The sequence below is a fragment of the Canis lupus genome, chromosome 30 (genome assembly GCF_011100685.1).
Source record: "Canis lupus familiaris isolate Mischka breed German Shepherd chromosome 30, alternate assembly UU_Cfam_GSD_1.0, whole genome shotgun sequence".
In the NCBI taxonomy this organism is placed as follows: domain Eukaryota; kingdom Metazoa; phylum Chordata; class Mammalia; order Carnivora; family Canidae; genus Canis; species Canis lupus.
In genome coordinates, this window is record NC_049251.1 from 12251956 (window position 1) to 12269637 (window position 17682).

General features: G+C 42.8%; 2 protein-coding genes across 6 annotated transcripts in view; both read left to right on the forward strand.

The window, feature by feature from the left end:
• BLOC1S6 (biogenesis of lysosomal organelles complex 1 subunit 6) overlaps nucleotides 1–10305 on the forward strand; it is a 117188-nt gene extending 106883 nt beyond the window's left edge. Inside the window, exon 10 of one of the 2 annotated variants that reach the window (XR_005381591.1) lies at nucleotides 10178–10305. The gene's annotated coding sequence lies outside the window, so the exon portion shown is untranslated. The remainder of the gene's footprint in view (nucleotides 1–10177) is intronic. The other variant, XR_005381592.1, reaches the window with a different exon arrangement.
• Nucleotides 1–17682, forward strand: part of SQOR (sulfide quinone oxidoreductase) — a 48407-nt gene that overhangs the window by 11185 nt on the left and 19540 nt on the right. The window contains exons 1-3 of one of the 4 annotated variants that reach the window (XM_038580311.1): nucleotides 2178–2201; nucleotides 10178–10428; nucleotides 13545–13715. In XM_038580311.1, coding sequence (XP_038436239.1) covers nucleotides 10195–10428; nucleotides 13545–13715 — 405 coding nt within the window. In that variant the 5' untranslated portion in view covers nucleotides 2178–2201; nucleotides 10178–10194. Of the gene's footprint in view, nucleotides 1–2177; nucleotides 2202–4926; nucleotides 5046–9663; nucleotides 9689–10177; nucleotides 10429–13544; nucleotides 13716–17682 lie in introns of those variants that run through there. The other 3 variants (XM_038580309.1, XM_038580310.1, XM_038580308.1) reach the window with 3 other exon arrangements.

Sequence of the window (17682 nt, forward strand, 5' to 3'; positions counted from 1 at the left end):
CTTGGCAAAAAATGGGCGTTGAGCAGATGGGGGGGAGGGGGAATGAAGACTTGCCCAGAAGTTTCAAAAAAGGGGCACCTGGGTGGCTCAATCCATTAAACGTCTGCCATCAGTTCAGATCATGGGGGTCCTGGGATGGAGCCCTCTATCAGGCTACCTGCTTAACGGGGAGTCTGCTTCTCTCTTTCCCTCTGCCCCTCCCCTCTGTTCATGCTCTGTCTTTCTTTGAAATAAATAAAAAAATCTTAAAAAAGAAAGTTTCAAAAAATGTTTAAGTATTCAAACCATTCATTTGATTTATGTTATGCTAAGGTGTTATGCTAAGAAAGGTTTTTTTTGTTTTGTTTTGTTTTTAAATCTTCGCGATGATGTAAATGTCCACTTAAAATTTCTTCTTCTGATGGGTTATTTTAAACATTCCAATATTCCAATTAGACCTTATAATATTAAAAAAAAAAAACTTTCCCCTGGAATTTGACTCACTTTACTCTTGGCCTACATTAGCATTTGTTGGCAAATCTGCTGTTCTTCCCTTAGTATCTAAAGCTAATAGACTGGGAATGGGAGCAAGAATGGGATGGGGAAATTGTCCATCAGCATAGGTCCTTGTGTGCAGAAGGTACTCAATGAATACTTGTAGAAACAGTCTTAGCAGCATGAAGATTTCATGAAACTCTATTCTTTCCATAAAGATACACTTACACATTTAGCATAGCTAAATATAATTTAATTTGCAAATCTTTTGTGCAGGAAATAAATTTATAAATAAAAAAGTAGCTTATGATTCCTGATTTTGGGTTCTGCAGATTTAGCCACTCTATGATCGAGACAACTTTAGCATAGGTATGAGTATGCATGTGTATTTATATCCTGTAGAAAACTCATTCCTTAAACACCTTTCTGAGCACGTCTGGCTGATGACACTTCCCGTTTACTAAGGTTAAATGGATAAAAAGAGGTGAAAAAATTTTCCTTGGTTGAAAAGATAGCTCATTTAAGTAGAGCAGGTGGTGAGAGTATGACAAAGGAAAGAAGAGTCCAGTTGCCTAGTCTTCCAGAGTAATTATTGCATTAAAAAATCACACTGTATCTATGTTATTTAGTTGTAAAACTTTGGCCCCATCACCCACATAATGATAACATTCCACAGTAATATGTAATTAAATTGCTTTGTAAATGCTCTGCCACCTGACAGTTTAGTGGATATGTAAAGAGAAGGAGCAGAGAAACTTTGTTAAACATATTAAATCTTACAACATGTCAGGATATGACTGTTAGGAAGGAAGAAGTTTTTACTCAGGGCTCCCCAGGCATAGGAGCATGATACACCACATCTGGCCACATGGGGAAGCACCTAGCAGGAAAATTGAGGGGAACACATGGGCAAAGTCTATATTGTAGTTTTGGTGAGGCAGGGGGAATGGGCTGACCAGGTTCGGGGTTGGCTAATTTGAATACATTTTAATAGGCTTTGGGGGTGTAGGGGCTACCCTTGTTGTCTGGATGTCTGGCCCTGAATAATTAGGGCATAGGAATATTGCCTTTTGGAGTGTAAAAGCCAGGTGGAGGAGGTGGTTTGAGGTATGGGTTCTGGACGGTTTGGTTTATGTAACAGAGGTGTGCTCCCAGACAAGTGATTTACTGTCTCTAGGAGTTAGCTCGCACTGGAGGGGCAGTCTCAGTAGGATTAGCAAGACCCCCAAATGTCAAACAATTAAAAACATTATTAATACAGTAGAACTCAAAACATCTCCAGGAAGGTTTCATGAAATGTCCAATCCAGTGCCATTGATAAGCACCACAAATATGACTGCATACTTCACTTGCATGTACTTCAGATTAAGATGAGATCATATTAAGGAACCATGATATTTATGAGACAATGTTGGACATTTTCTTGAGACCCCAGAGTGATACTAATCCAGTCCTAGTAACAGTTCCCTTCCTGTGAGTTTTCCAGATTTGGACTTGCCTTTTATAGGTTAAATGGGAGGGTATGATAGTTAATTTTATGTGGCAACTTGATTGTTTGACGTTTGGTCAAATAGTATTCTGGGTGTGTCTGTGAAGGTGTTGCTGGAGGAATCGGTAGAGCAAATTGCCCTTCCAATTCAGGTAGCCTCTTCCAATCAGTTGAAGGTCTGAAGAGAACAAAAAGGCTGACCTTCCTGCTAAGAAGGAATCTTTCCTGCCTGACTGCGGTGAGATGGGGCTTTAGTTTTCTCCTGCCTACACACTCGAACTGCAACATGAGCTCTTCCTGGGTCTTGAGCCTGCTGACCTTTGGAAGAAAACCGCACTATTGGCTTTCCTAGGTCTTCAGCTTGCAGACTGCAGATCTCGGGACTTGTCAGCTTCCGTGATTATGTGAGCCAAGTCCCAGGAATATTCTCCATGGATCAGGGAAAGTGATGATGTTTGCTTTCCTTCTCTCCCTCCCTCACTCTTTTGCATCTCTTCTGGTTGAATCCTGTTTTTATTTTTTATTATTACTTATTTATTTAATTTAAAAATAGTTGGCTGCATGCCATTGAGAAAATAACCAGTCTCCTGCAGCCTTACTTTTTTCAGTTGTAAAATGAAAATAATGTGTCCACCTCAAGTGTCCAACACAGTGCCTGGCACATAGGAATTTGCTGTAGGACAGTGATGAATCAGTTTTATAGGATCTAGCTTCTGACTGTCTGGAGAAGCCATATTATATCAGGAAGGAGTGGGAGGGAGATTGGCAAAACTGGTAGAAGGAGAGACGTGAGTCCCAGAGAGGTGGGCGGACAGAGTGCCCTAAAGGAATGCTATAGGTACCAGAGGCGGATTTATCTAGAAGTAAATGAAGTTTAAGCTCAGGGCCAGGATCTTGTAGAGGTCCTCATGGGTGCAGGGAGTTCCAGGAGGGCAGGAGCAGCCAGATTGCAACCAGGAAGTATTTCTTGTATTTCTGATAAATTGCCTAAAAGAGAAATCAGATGAAACAGTCCTGAGTCACCAAGAATCTCAGACATTTATTGTAATTTCTTTCTTTATGCATGCTAATATTAACTATTGTATTTATTTTTGTCTTTGTGACTTCAGTCTCTAAGTTGTATAGACTTTGATGACCATAAAACCAGAATCTCTCCTTGCCTAGAGTCTTGGCTCTCTGGGAGATGGTATATGGGGCTACGTGGAGTTGCAGGACCCTTTTGCCCTGCCTAGCCCAGCCCAGCAGAGTCTGTCCCAAGATCTGGAGCTGGGTAAAAGCCCTTCTCCGAATTGCTAGCTCTTGCTAATGCCTGCATTGCTACTCCAGGGGGCATTCAGAAAAAGTTGCTGTTCACATTAAGGACTCATTGTGGCTCTAGCCCTGCCTCTGACTCATTGTGTGACCTTTGGAAGATCCCCTTGCCTCTCTGAGCCTCAGCTTGCCCATTTGTAAAGTGGTACCAATACCTCCAGGGAGGGCTCGGGGTGAGCCCTGTGAGTTGCACAGCTCTCCGTGCACATGGGAGGGAAGTATGATTATAATTGTGTTGCTTTTCCTTGTACCTCTATTATCTTGCTATTACTTGAAATATGCCCACAGCTTACCATTTCAGTGACAAAAGAGCAAAGTTACTGCCCACTTTGACACACTGGTTTTTTATTTTTATTTTTTGCTGTTTCATTCTTTTTTCTTTCTTTCTTTCTTTTTTTTTTTTTGTGGAAACTTTTCAGTTTATGCAAAAATGTACTACCATGGGGAATGTCCTCATATATTCATAGTTGGCTTCAAATTATTATCAACTCATGGTCACTCTTGTATCTTCTAAGCTCCAACCTACTCCACCTCCTGTAATATTTTCAAGCAAATTCCAAATCATTTTAATTGTAAGAATCTCAGTATGTATGTCTAAAAGATAGAGGCTCTTCAAAAATGACATCACCCCTCCCCAAGAAACGTCATTTTTTTTTTTCACCTTTTAGATTTCCTCTATGCCCACTCCACAGGGGGCAGGAGTTATTTTAAATTTGAATGTCAATAAAATTCAACCAGTAGCATTTCCCTTCAATTATCTCTTAGGTCTAATAGCACTGTTAGAACTCGGTTGAGGAATCAGTTTGAATTAAACCCTGCTGCTTAAATTAGTGATGTAACCTTAGGAAAGTTCTTTAACCTTATACTAAACCTCAATTTTCTCATCTGTAAAATGGGGATACCAACATCCCTTTTACAAAGCAATTGTAAGAAGTCTCTGAGAGAGAGTAAGTAAAGTATAACTAGTAAACACTCAGTAAATGTAGCTGTTCTCAATGATCACAGTTTCTCCCTACTTTTTCCTATCAAATCCTGTCTTCTGGAAGTAATTTGGTTGAGAAGTAACTGAGGATCACTAGAGGGCTGATTTAAGTAAATAAGCCTAGAAAGCCCAAGGGGGAGGAGCCTGTGGAGGAAGAGGAGTCTTTCAGGAGTCTCACCACCTGGGCACTAGGTGAAAGCCCCACCTGTGCTGTGTGCACAAGGCTCCCTTGTGTCTCAAAACTGGGACCCCAGGGATTCAGACCATCAGGACAAAGCAGCTCAGAGTAAGCTTGGCCCAGGGAAGCCAGAGTGGGAGGAACAGAGTGGGTGGCCAGATCTGGAGGCTGTTCATTATCTATTTTTCACCTTGATTTTGGAAGTGTTCTACAAAGCTGATAAGTTAAAAGTTGGCTTTGTGGTTATTGAAACCCGAAGCAAGGAGGGCCCTGCCTGGTGTAGGCTTGAGGTAAAACAATTGTGAACCATACAGAGACCCACTGTTTCCCAAGAGCGAAAGTAGCTGAAATGTTAACTATAAGTCTTGCTGGCCTGATGGGTCTTTCATTAAGAATGCTCTGAATAATCCTTACACAGAGGCCAGCTCTGTTTGAACTCAGCCAAGTGTCCTAGCTGACACCCAGTGAGTGGCATGTCACATGGCATATGATTAGGGAGACTTTGACACAGGTGATCTGCACTGCCTCTGCAGGAAGGGCCAGCTGTGGAAAGGGTGGAATCCCAAAGACTTGTCTGGACCAGGGCCTGGAGCCAGTGACCAGTGATGGAAGTAAGAGATGCCCAGGTTACGGTCTCGTCTTTGTCAGCTTGGATTTTACTTTGCCAGTTAGACTACAGATATAGCAAAGCATTTATTTTGATCCCCTGCAGGAGGCATTCAACTGATTTAGGATTAACTGAAGAATTTTTAATCTGGTTTAGAATCATGAATTGATTTAATTATAAAATGTATTGCATGCACTTGTTAAATGAAAGTTAAATTTTATTGATTTTTTAAAAATGTGTCTGTTTCACCTTGTAAGAATGTAGAGATAAAGGGCTGTGGTCTTCTGTATCATTGGTAGTTAATTCTTTTTTTCCTTAGGGGTGGGGGGGGCGGAGAGAGAGAGAAGGAATTTTAAGCAGGCTTCATGCCTAGCACAGAGCCTGACATGGGGCTCAATTTCATGACCCTGAGATCATGACCTGAGCCAAAATCAAGAGTCAGACGCTTAACCTATTGAGCCACTCAGGCGCTCCTCATTGGTAGTTAATTCCTATTTCTTAACCTAATAAGTAAATATGTTTTAGGTTATCTTCTTGAGAGACTAAGAAATCATCTTAGATTTATGCTTAGTCATTTGATTGACAGAAATACTCTTGTTTCTTTTAGGTTGACTTCAGGGTCAAATTTAGCCTTTCTTTTCTGTTTGCCTTCTGGTTAAGGTTGTGTGATTGTTGCTTCCTTTGAATTTTTTTTTTTTTTTTGGTTGTTTCTGTAGACTTGGTTTAGGTCAATATCAGAAATGTTTTAAAAGATTTTATTTATGTATTCATGAGAGACACACACAGAGAGGCAGAGACATGGGCAGAGGGAGAATAGGCTCCCTGTGGAGAGCCCGGTGGGACTCCCATCTTGGGATGCCAGGATCACGCCCTGAGCCGAAGACAGGTGCTCAACCACTGAGCCACCCAGGTGCCTCCAATATCAGAAATTCTTATTGGTGCCTGAGTAATGTTTTCAGACACCAAATGTACGGTTTTTCCAATGTCAATTCTCTGACACCCAGTGGGTGTCCAACAATTAAATTCTGGCATTAACCCAGAGTTAAATCAGACCCCACAGCTTAAGGGCTCAGCCCCACAAGACTGCCCCCACTTCAGATGTCATCTGTAAATAGGGTTCCAGGGGACCCACACTTTTACCTGGCTGACTACATATTTGTGGGTCTTCATGATCCCCCCTCAGGTTTGATAATTTACTAGAATGACACACAGAACTCAGGAAAACACATTACTTATGCTTACTGGTTTATTATAAAGTTTATTATAGCTCAGAAACAGCCAAATTGAAGAGAGCATAGGTGGGTGGTAAAGAGCTTCCATATAGCCACACCCCTCATAGCACTTCCATGTGTCACCAACTCAGAAGCTCTCAGAATCTCTGTCAAAAGTTTTTATTGAATTCAATCCTCAGGACGTTCTGTTTGATGACTGTTCCTAATGAAGCTGATTAAACTATTTGAGAGGACTTTGTGTTTATAAATACCGAATCCAGAAACAGGCTATGAGTAGCTGCTGAAATAGAACAGAACTAGCCTTCTTGGTGAATGAGGGAAATATTTGCATAAATTCTTCTTCTTCTCCTTCTCCTTCTTCATTTATTTGATAGAGCATAAGCAAGGGAGTAGTGGGGTGGGGAGGGGGAGAAGCAGACTTCCTGCTGAGCTTGATCTTGACATGGGTTTGATCTCAGGACCCTGGGATCATGACCCAAGCCAAAGGCAGATGCCCAACCAACTAAGCCACCCAAGTGCCCCTACTTTAAAAAAAAAAAAAAAAAAAAAAAAAGAAACCATGGTGTGTTAGGCTGGAAGGGAACTAGGAGTTAAATATCCTTAGATGTAGTGGCTAGAAACCAGAAACCTAGCCAAGCCTCCTTCTAGATTATTACTGTTTAACTCTTTCCAGCAGGTTTAAGATGTAGTGTCAAGACCATGAAAAAATGGTTTTCCTTTTCTGGGAAGTAAAGACTTTTGCTGTGATTCTGTCATTTTTATGGATAATCTGAAAAGGCAGGATGTAATAACTGTTCATCATAAAACATCTTCTTTCCTGGGGCACCTGGGTGGCTCAGTTGGTTAAGCTTCCAATTCTTGATTTCAGCTTAGGTTGTGATTTCAGGGTCTTGGGATCAAGCCCCATGTCAGTCTCCATGCTCACTGGGGAGTCTGCTTGAGATTCTCTCACTCCTTTCCTTCCCCCTTGCCCTACTCGTGTATGTACATGTATGTGCATGCATGCTTCCTCTCTCTCTCAAAAAATTAAAGGAATCTTAAAAAAAAAAAAAAAACTTCTTTCCCTACCAAACAGCAATATCCTACTTGATGATTTTCTCCACTCCTCAATCATTGTATTTTTTTTACTTTTAAAGATTTTGTTTATTTATTCATGAGAGACAGAGAGGTAGAGATACAGGCGGAGGGAAAAGCAGGCTCCCTGCTGGGCCCCTGATGTGGGGACCTGATCCCAGGACCCTGGGATCATGATCTGAGCCAAGGCAGACACTCAACCACTGAGCCATCCAGGTGCCCCTTCTCAATCGTTTTTTAAAAAGTGATCAAATTGAGTGATTTTTAAAATGTAAAATCTAGAGTTCATTAAAGAAAACTTGAGAAAAGCACACACAAAGATGAGGAAAAATCAATTATGGTTATATCAAAACATTAACAGTTAGGTGTCAGTACCATAAAAAAATAGTTGCCCTTTCCTGGATAATGTGGAAAATATATCTGGATTTTTTAACTTAACATTATCAATAGGCAATGTTTTGTTGTTGATAAAGATCACAGAGATGGGAGAGTACAGTGGTGTAAAGGAGAGGCTCTGGCACCAGTGTCTGGATTCAATTCTTAACTCACTACCTACAGGCTATTTGATCTTGAAGTCGCTTAGCTGTTCCCTGGCTCAATTTTATCATCTGTAAAATGGGGATGATGATGGTGTCCAACTTCCGAATTGAATGTTTATGTAAAGGACTTAAGACATGTTACTTATCAAAATAAAGATTTTATTATTATAACATTAATGTATGCTGTAGTAGACATTTTATAAAACATAGAAAGGCAGAAGAAATCAAAATCACCCATTATCAGGTATAATTATACTTTACTTAACCTCTCCCCCTGATATTTTGACATTCAAACCTCTATTTCTGCCCCTCCCCACCATGTTAAATTGAATCAGTCCTAAATTAGCATTGGTTAGGGGCACCTGGGTGGCTCAGTGGTTGAGCATCTGTCTTTGGCCGAGAATGTGATCCTGGGGTCCTGGGATAGAGTCCCACATCGGGCTTCTCCTAGGGAGCCTGCTTCTCCCTCTATGTCTCTGCCTCTCTGTGTGTGTGTCTCTCATAAATAAATAAATAAAATCTTTAAAAAATATAAAAAAATAAATTAGTGTTGGTTAAACCAGTCAGAGATCCGAGCCTTCGCTGGCCAGTGTAAGCTTGTGTTTTTTTCTGTAACCAGGATGTAATCAGATCCTATCCACAAACCAGTTAGCTGAGGGGGTCACCATATTAGGAATGAAAATGTGAGAAATATCTTTGTAAAGGGTTTTTTTTTTTTTTTCTTTAGCAGGAGAGGTTATTCCCTTAGCCTGGAATCCCAGAAATGGAAACACATGGTCAACGAATGAGAAATGTTATTTTCTAGAAGGGTTGACTGATTTTAAACTTGTAGCTACAATTTATGAGCCGGGCCCATTTACTGTGGGTGCCAAATCCTACCCTCCCACCTCCCCTGGCTCCTCAGATCTGAGTTTTTTTCTTTTTCTTTTTTTTTTTTTTTTTTTTCAGATCTGAAATACTGAGGAAGTTGTTGGGAGTGCAAAAACTCTGGAAGAGTTTTTTTTTTTAAAGATTTTATTTATTTATTCATGAGAGACAGGCAGAGGGAGAAGCAGGCTCCACAGGGGAAGCCTGATGTGGCACTCGATCCCAGGACCCCAGGATCATGACCTGAGCCGAAGGCAGATGCTCAACCACTGAGCCACCCAGATGCCCCTTCCTCTTTTTCAGTTGGGGGGAAAAAGTCATATAATTAAATTTTTCCTATTAAGACGTTAGTGACCTAGAAGCGTCACCCAGCTGGGTGCCTGCATTTTAATAAAGGGTTCCTGGAACATTATTGAACCCACAGGACTGAACTTAATGGTGGAATCTGAGGCAGTGAAATACCCAGAGAGGGTGATATATTGAGTCTGGACCCTCAAGTTATGCAAGTAGATGGTATCCAAGGTGTAAGGTCAGTTTTGTGAATGGGGTGAAGCCAGGGCCAGCTTCTGAGAAGCCTTCACGTTGTCACTGCCAAAGCACTAATTGCTCAGCACAGACACACATTTCCCTAAAGGTAAAGTGTGTCTCTGGGAGACACTGAGAAGGGGAGATTGTTTACTGAGTTAGGTATAATAAAAGACCGGTCAGCAGCATGTGCAGATTCTTTACATAAAATATGACTTTATGATACCAGGCAGGGCTCCTTTTATGGCTTTTTTATCATCTAGTTGAAATTACCAAGGGTGTGGAGGGCTTTGGCTTACGTGTAGCTAGTGATTTAATTAAATCGCGTGTCCACAAGCAAGCAGAGCCAGGATTCCTCTGAGTGGGTCCAAGGCCCTAAATACCTTGGTCTAAACTCTGACTTGCAGGTGGTGGGTTTCTTAGGGATGTTTCCATCTCATCTAGGTCTGGGGTGCCAGGAATTGTATAGTTGTTTCTCTGTGGATTCCTATCTTTGATGGACTAAAAAGACGAACGGTTACAGAGTGTACCTGAGAGGAGAATGGGTGGCAGCTGGATAAACCACAGGATGCCCTAGATTCATGGATGGACAAGGATAAGTATGGGCAAATTTTTAGAGAGCTTAACAGGTGAGGCCTACCTAGTTCAAACAAAGTCCCAGGTGTCCTGAAAGAAGGAGGAAGAGAGGAATGAATGGAAAGCTTAGCCGATTGTTAATGATCACTAGAGTGTTCCCAGGAGACTTTTGACCACAGCCAGGTGGAAAGATGGTCTTAAGAGCAGATGATGGGAGCCAGCTAGAGCTGGTCAGACGCCAGCCTCCCCTTCCTCTCTGAAAGAAATTGCTTTGGTCCCATGGTGGTCCCTACTTGCTCATAGCCTTGTCTGTTCCTTTCTAGCCTGATCCAGCCTGAAGATGACCCCCCTGGCCACTGCTGTGTCTGGCCCTCGAGCCCGGCTCTTTGCCTGCTTCCTCAGGCTGGGCACTCAGCAGGCTAGCCCACTTCAGCTGCACACGGGTGCCAGCCTTGCAGCCAAGAACCACTATGAGGTGCTGGTGCTTGGTGGGGGCAGTGGTGGGATCACCATGGCTGCCCGCATGAAGAGGAGAGTGGGTGCCGACAACGTGGCTGTTGTGGAGCCTAGTGAGGTAAGTGCCCCCCTTTGGAGCATGCGTGTCAGGGGTAGGGTGTGGATGGCTGTCAGGCGCTGTGCTGTCAAGTTTCCAGGTGAGTGCTTCTCCTGGGCACGAAAAGGATGGAAGATGAGGAAAGGGAGCAGGAGCAAAAGAGAGAGAGGGGACATATCTAGGCTTTTTTTTTAATTAAAGATTTTATTTATTTATTCATGAGAGACACAGAGAGGCAGAGACACAGGCAGAGGGTGACGCATGCTCCCCAGAGGAGCCTGATGGGGGACTTGATCCCAGGACCCTGGGATCATGCCCTGAGCTGAAGGCAGATGCTCAACCACTGAGCCACCCAGGTGCCCCCAGATCTAGGCTTTTATGTTCTTCTCTGTATTCATTTCTTAGGGCTGCCATAACAAATGATCACAGACTGCGTGGCCGAAAACAATAGATTTATTGTTTCACAGCTCTGGAGGCTAGAAGCCCAGAACCAAGATGGTAGCAGGGTCATCTCCCTCTGAAGGCCGTGGAGGGGAGACGGAATCTGTCCCATGCCTCTCTTCTAGCTTCTGGGGGTTGTGGACAATCTTTGGTGTTCCTTGGCTTGTAGCTGGCGGCACTCCAACCTCTGCCTCTGTCTTCACATGGCCCTCTCTCTGGTGTCTCTAATGTCTTCTTATTTATTTGTTTGATAGAGAGAAAGTGAGAGAGCACGAGTGGGGTAGCGCAGAGGGAGAAGCAGACTCCCTGCTGAGCAGGAAGCCCAACACGAGGCTCTTTCCTGGGACTCCAGGATCATGACTTGAGCAGAAGGCAGATGCTTAACTGACTGAGTCACCTAGATGCCTCTTCATATTACCTTTCTTTAAGGACATCAGTCATTGGATTTAGGGTCTACGCTAATCCAGCATAACCTCATCTTAACTTGATTACATCTGTGAAGACCCTATTGCAAATAAGATCACATTCACAGGTACTGGGGTGAGGACTTCAACATATCTTTTGGGGAGAGAAAGTTCAACCCACAAAGGCCTCCCAAATCCAACCTCAAGTCCAGAGGAAAATCAATGGCCATTGTATTTTCCATCCTCTGTTCTAGTCTGGAGAATGGGTGATGAGGTGAGAGGCAGGGAGGCCTTTGGGAAAGGTGCTAGTGGGTTTGAGAAATTCAAGTGTAAGGGATTTCAAACAGATTATAAAGCAGAAAAAGGTAGAGGTACCAGGAAGGAATCTGGGAAGTGTTCGTAAGGCACTATTTTATGCAAAACATTTTAAGATGATCCAGTAGCTTCAGAAAAAATATTCCAGGGACACGTGGGTGGTTCAGTGGTTAAGCACTTGCCTTCGGCTCTGGACGTGATCCCTGGGTCCTGGGATCGAGTCCTGCATCAGGCTCCCCACAGGGATTCCACTTCTCCCTCTACCTGTGTCTCTGCCTCTCTCTCTGCATCTCTCATGAATGAGTAAAATCTTTAAAAAAAGAAAAAATGTTCCAGACTTTTGGTGGTTTGACTAATTTTCCTAAGGAACTAGGTGTGTACCAGTTGGGAGCTGTGTCTGTGGAGGGAAGCAAAACAGATCCAGTGCCTGTTTGGTGGGGAGGGTGGGTCAAGAAAAGCATATTCCTTTTCGAGAAGTCTCCCTGGTCCCCTATGAGGCTGCCTGGGGCTTAGTCTCAGACTGGTGTGCTGTGATCTGAGAGTAGAGTAGAGGATGCATTCTCCATCATTTTCCTACTTAGAGTGACTAAGGTCAACATTTTATTACTTTTTAAAGATTTTATTTATTTAATTTAGGGAGAGAGCACAAACAAGGGGAGGGGCAGAAGCAGAGGGAGAAGCAGACTCCTCACTGAGCAGAGAGCCCTACCCGTGGTTCCACCCCAGGACCCTGGGATCAGACCGCTTAACCAACTGAGCTACCCAGGTGCCTCAGAGTCAGCATTTTAAATGGCACTGGTCTGAGAGCTCTGGGGGGGCTATGGTGTATTGTAGGTACCCCATGGGCAGTTCTCCCACTCGGGCTACTCTTTTTCACGAGAAGGGCTCTTCTGAGGCACTGGGCACAATTAGGGAGGCCGAAGTCCTGGCTGTCCCTCCCCGTGAGGAAGTGCAGGACAGAAGTCATTCAAAGGTGGTGTCAGGTTACTTGGTACTTTGCTTCCTGTGTCTAGGTTAGTGATTGGTGGAGCTGATGCTTGTTTGTAGTCTAAAAAAGAATCTGAGCTTGAATTTTTTTTCCTTTTTCTGTTCAAGATGGACTTGAAATCAATGAGTTCTCACCACCGGAGACCTCTGCCTCCCTCATTTTTGATCACATCCATTATTGACTGTAGGGAGATTGCAAAGCCATTTTTTTGGTATCCTCTTTAACTTCTCTGCGGCTGGCAATTCTGTCCAGCCAGTTTGAGGCATTTTGGCAGTGTTGAGGGTTCTTGATCCCCTAGGCCACTCCATGAGGGTTTTGGGATTCCCAGAGGCCATTAGACCAGTTCGCCCTTTGCCCAAGAGTCTAGAATGTTCAAAATTAACTTAGATCAAGAGAGGGCCGTCTGAAGCAAGAGAATTTTAGGAAATAGTGGAAATTTGGCATTATGGGGTAGGATCTGGCACCTATTGGCTTCGGGTGGAAAACCTCTGAGAAAGGAGGTGAGAGGGTACTAGGGCTGATAGGGAATGTCTGCAGTGGGCTTGGGAAACACAGTTGGAAGTTCAAGAAGTTTTGAGGCTCTTCAAAATAGGTTGTAAACTTTCCAGACTTACAGCAGTCTCCAGGTGCTTCTAAGGAACCATATTTAAGCTGCTCAGCTTAATTTTTCTTTGTGCACATAAATGTATCCATTGTGTGTGTGTGTGTTTAACATGTTAAGCATCCAATCAACTTTGAGCAATAAATAATATAGTCACGGAAGATAGTTAATTGCTTTTTTCCCCCTTGTGTTAGGTGTCTGCCCTTCAGAGCTTAACACAATGGGAGACACCAATAGGTGGGGATGGGGGAGACTAATCTCAGGCTTTTTTATGTGATGCTCCTTGGGTTGGGAGCGTGTAATTGAGAGTCTAGCTTGTGTACCTTTAACCATGACCCTTTTGATCAGTCTCACGTTGAAACGAATCTTCAAATACTTTGTTTCTCAGAGACATTTCTACCAGCCAATCTGGACGCTGGTGGGTGCTGGTGCCAAGCAGTTATCCTCATCTGGCCGTCCCACTGCGAGTGTGATACCGTCTGGTGTAGAATGGATCAAAGCTAGAGTGGTTGAGCTGAATCCAGACAAGAACTGCATCCACACAGACACTGGCAAGGAGGTAAGCGTTGGAGTCCTTTGGTGTTAGCAGGCAACGAGTGTTAATGAAAATAAATAGAGCAGAGTAATTGGAATTGGGGCATATGGGGAGAGGGACTGAATTTAAAATGGGTTGGTATTTACACGTCTCAGGGTCAAAGAGTTCTCTGACAACAAGCAGTTGGTCGCTCTCCATTTTTTTAGACGGGTTCTATGAAAGTTCTGGCTCTCCTGAGTCAGAATCCACCATTTCATAGCCTCTTTTGTATTCTTCCTTGGGCCCTCAGGGTGTTTTTGGCCTCAATGCCTGTCTTGTTCCTTGTTTTGTCCTGTAGTGTGGCCAAGAATATCTTTTCTGTGGAGGAACCCTGCAGCTATTTGAAGATGGCTCTTATCAGCCGTGTAAATCTATTCTTGATGTAGATTTGGGCTGTAGCTCCACTTTCCTCAGAACTTTCTCCTGTTTCAAGGTCGCTAGTCCCCTTGCTGATCTGCTGATCTCTCCACCCTGCTTGGGACCTCATTTGGCTTGATAGCGCCTTCATGAAAGAGGCTGCCTGAAAGAGTAAGCAGCTTAACAGAACAGCCCAGAATAGACTGAGACTGTTCTCTCCCACAACTGGATATGGCCTGAGTTAGCATTTGCCTTTTTAGCAACTGTTATCAGCACAACTGCTGATTCATGCTGGGCTTGAGGTCAGTTCAAACTTTTGGGTCTTCTTTTCATATGGCTGATTCAATGTCAAGTCAGGCTTTCTCCATCCATATGTAATACATGGATATATGTAGATTAGGATATATATATATTTTTAATATATGTACATAAAATACCTAAAAATTATTTCTCCCCAGTTAATGGATTTACTTTTTTCCAGCATCTCCATGAGAGCAGACAAAATTAAATGGAAGATTGTTCTCAGTTGACAAGATTGAGCTTTGGGGCTTATTTCCTTTGCCAGTCTACTGTTCCTGGGGCCGGGACACCTGTCTCTGACAATATACATCACCTGTTTGGTACAACAGTGCCTGCCTCCTTGATTAGATCCCTTATTACATGTATAGTCTAGAGCCCTCTGTGGTTGTGTTCATGCACATCTCAAGAATCATAAACTTGTCTCATCTCTTGAAATGAGAGGCAGCAGTAGGTGTTCTCAGTTCTGAGTCCTGAGGCTCAGACTCTTAGGAAAGTTGCAAGTGTCCTGTTTTAGGGCTGGGGAAGAAGTTGGTGTAAACTGGCAGGACTTTCTTCTAAGATTTCATTAAGCAAAAGTGTGCTATAGCCAGATATCAGAAATCTACATATAACATGGAGAGGTCATCTTGTTGGTTTTGATTCATTTTCCCAGCTGGCCTGGATCTTGTGGATTTATTTATTTATTTTAAAAAAGATTTTATTTATTTATTTATTTGAGAGAGTGAGAGAGATAGTGAAAGAGCATGAGCAGGGGTGGGGGAGAGGGAGAATAGGGAGTCTTCCCTGCTGAGCAGGGAGCCTGACACAGGGCTCAATCCCGGACCCTGAGATTATGACCTGAGCTGAATGCAGATGCTTAGCTGACTGGGCCACCCACATGCCCTGATCTTGTGGATTTATGATTCTGTCATCCAATTGGCATTTTTTTCCCCTGGTCATTATCCATGATGGCTTCATTTAAGTTCAAGGGTTTAATTTGAACACCTGTCCCTAGAGAACATTTTCTATCTTGCATAAATTAATCAACATTCTTTAGCAAATATTTTTTGCCAAAAATTTACCAAAATTATTCCATTCTTTTTTTTTTTTTAATTTTTATTTATTTATGATAGTCACACAGAGAGAAAGAGAGAGAGGCAGAGACACAGGCAGAGGGAGAAGCAGGCTCCACGCACCAGGAGCCCGATGTGGGATTCGATCCCGGGTCTCCAGGATCGCGCCCTGGGCCAAAGGCAGGCGCCAAACCGCTGCGCCACCCAGGGATCCCAAATTATTCCATTCTTAATTAGTACTTTACTCTTTCTTCAAGACTGAATTGAAGGCATTGCTGAAATCCAGATTCAGTGTGTCTCTGACTCTTCCCCGACACAGGGGTATGTTTGTCTGGAGTATGTCCCATAGGCTCTGGGTGGACTGGCCCTTTTTCTTCTCCAGACCTAACCTGGTTCTGGTTCCATTCTGTCTCTTGTTCTGTCCCAGCACACTTTTCTTTCATTTCCTCAAATGCCTCAGCCTCTTTCTTTCCCCAGGACATTTGCACATGCTGAGCTTACCTCTTTTCCTAGCTAACTCTTACTCATCTTTACCTTATTTTTTAAATTTTTTATTTATTTATTTGAGAGAGAAAGAAGCAGACTCCCTGCTCAGCAGGGAGCCCAACATGGGGCTTGATCCCAGGACTCGGGATTATGACCTGAGCCGAAAGCAAATGCTTAACCAACTGAGCCACCCAGGTGCCCCTCTCATCTTTATCTTAGAAATTGCCCTTCAGGAAAGCCTTCCCTGACCTACTAGATTAGGTTGGGTTCCCCCTTGACACTATCACAGCATTCTGTGATTTAGTAATTATTTGTGTGGTTATCTGATAATACCTGTCTCACCCACTAGACTGAGTTCTCGGAGGGGTAGGAACTGTGTCTTTCTGGTTAAATGTTGTATGTCCAGGACCTAGCACAATATGTTGCATAGAAGGTGCCCAGTAAATATTTGTGAGCAAATTGTCTCTCAGTTTATCTGTATAAAATGGGACTAATAAGGAGCACCTGGGTGGCTTAGTCGATTAGACATCTGACTCTTGATTTTTGGTTCAGGATGTGATCTCAGGGTCCTGGGATCAAGCCCTGCGTTGGGCTCTGTTCTCAGTGCAGAGTTTGCTTGTCCCTCTCCCTTTGCTTCTCCTCCTGCTCACTCTCTCTCTCAAATGAATAAATAAAATCTTTTAAAAAATGGGAGTAATAGTATCACTTACCTCATTGGGTTGTTCTGAGGATTAAATGAATCAAAATGTGTGAAGGACTTATTACAATGCCCTGCAAAGTGAGTGCTCAGGAAATTTTACTGTTACTATTTTTAAAAGAACATATGAAAAAAGGAAAAGAAAATAACTTAAGTATCCACTATGTGCCCCCATAGTTCTTGACTACTGACTGAAAGCAGTTTGCAATCTGTGAATCTATGTTGGTGCTCTTTGCCTAAGCTACCAAGAGACACTTGTTTAATAGATGAGCCCGGAAATTTACAATGGAGGAACATCCTATTTACTAGGTGGTTAGTATCTGGGTTTACTGCCCCCACTTCTCTGTATAAAATTAGAACACTTGCCCCTATTTGGCCTTCTGGAAATGTCTGCACTGTTCTCTGTAATTGCTCCAAAGTCTTGTCTGCAAGTTTTTGCAATTCCTTAGAATTTAAATCATCTGGCCTGGAGACGAATTCATTTAGAAGGCTTGAGGCTTTCTTTTTGTTCTTTATTCTTTTAGGGTTTATTCTCCCTTAATGATTTTTTTTTCCACGATGTTAAGCTTGTCTGTTACTAGTTCTTAAAAATAATCAATATTATACTCTAATTAAACAATCAGGGCACACACAAACCAGAGATTTTTCTTATTGACTGTGTTCGTGTTTTGCCTGTAGATCATCACCCCCAGACCCTATGTCCCATCTGACCTCATATACCTTGAAGACTCAACATAGTTCAGTCACGTAGTTAATGGGCCTGGTACACTTTACCATGGAATAAGGAATTTCAGGGCACAGCTTTCTATGGATAGGCAAATCATACACGGGAAGACGTGTGTATGATCCGTCCACTTTGATAAATTACATATTTCACAAACAACTGAAGTCCTCCATCCATCCAACAAATATTACCGAGTTCCTCACTTTAGTTTTGTGACTATGCTAGATTCCAGGAATATAAAGGAGACCTAACCTTTATCCTCTGCTGTATTCAATGTTGTGAGGGAAGACATTATTCCTACATAATGCAACCAGGGCTATAAAGCATCGTGTACAC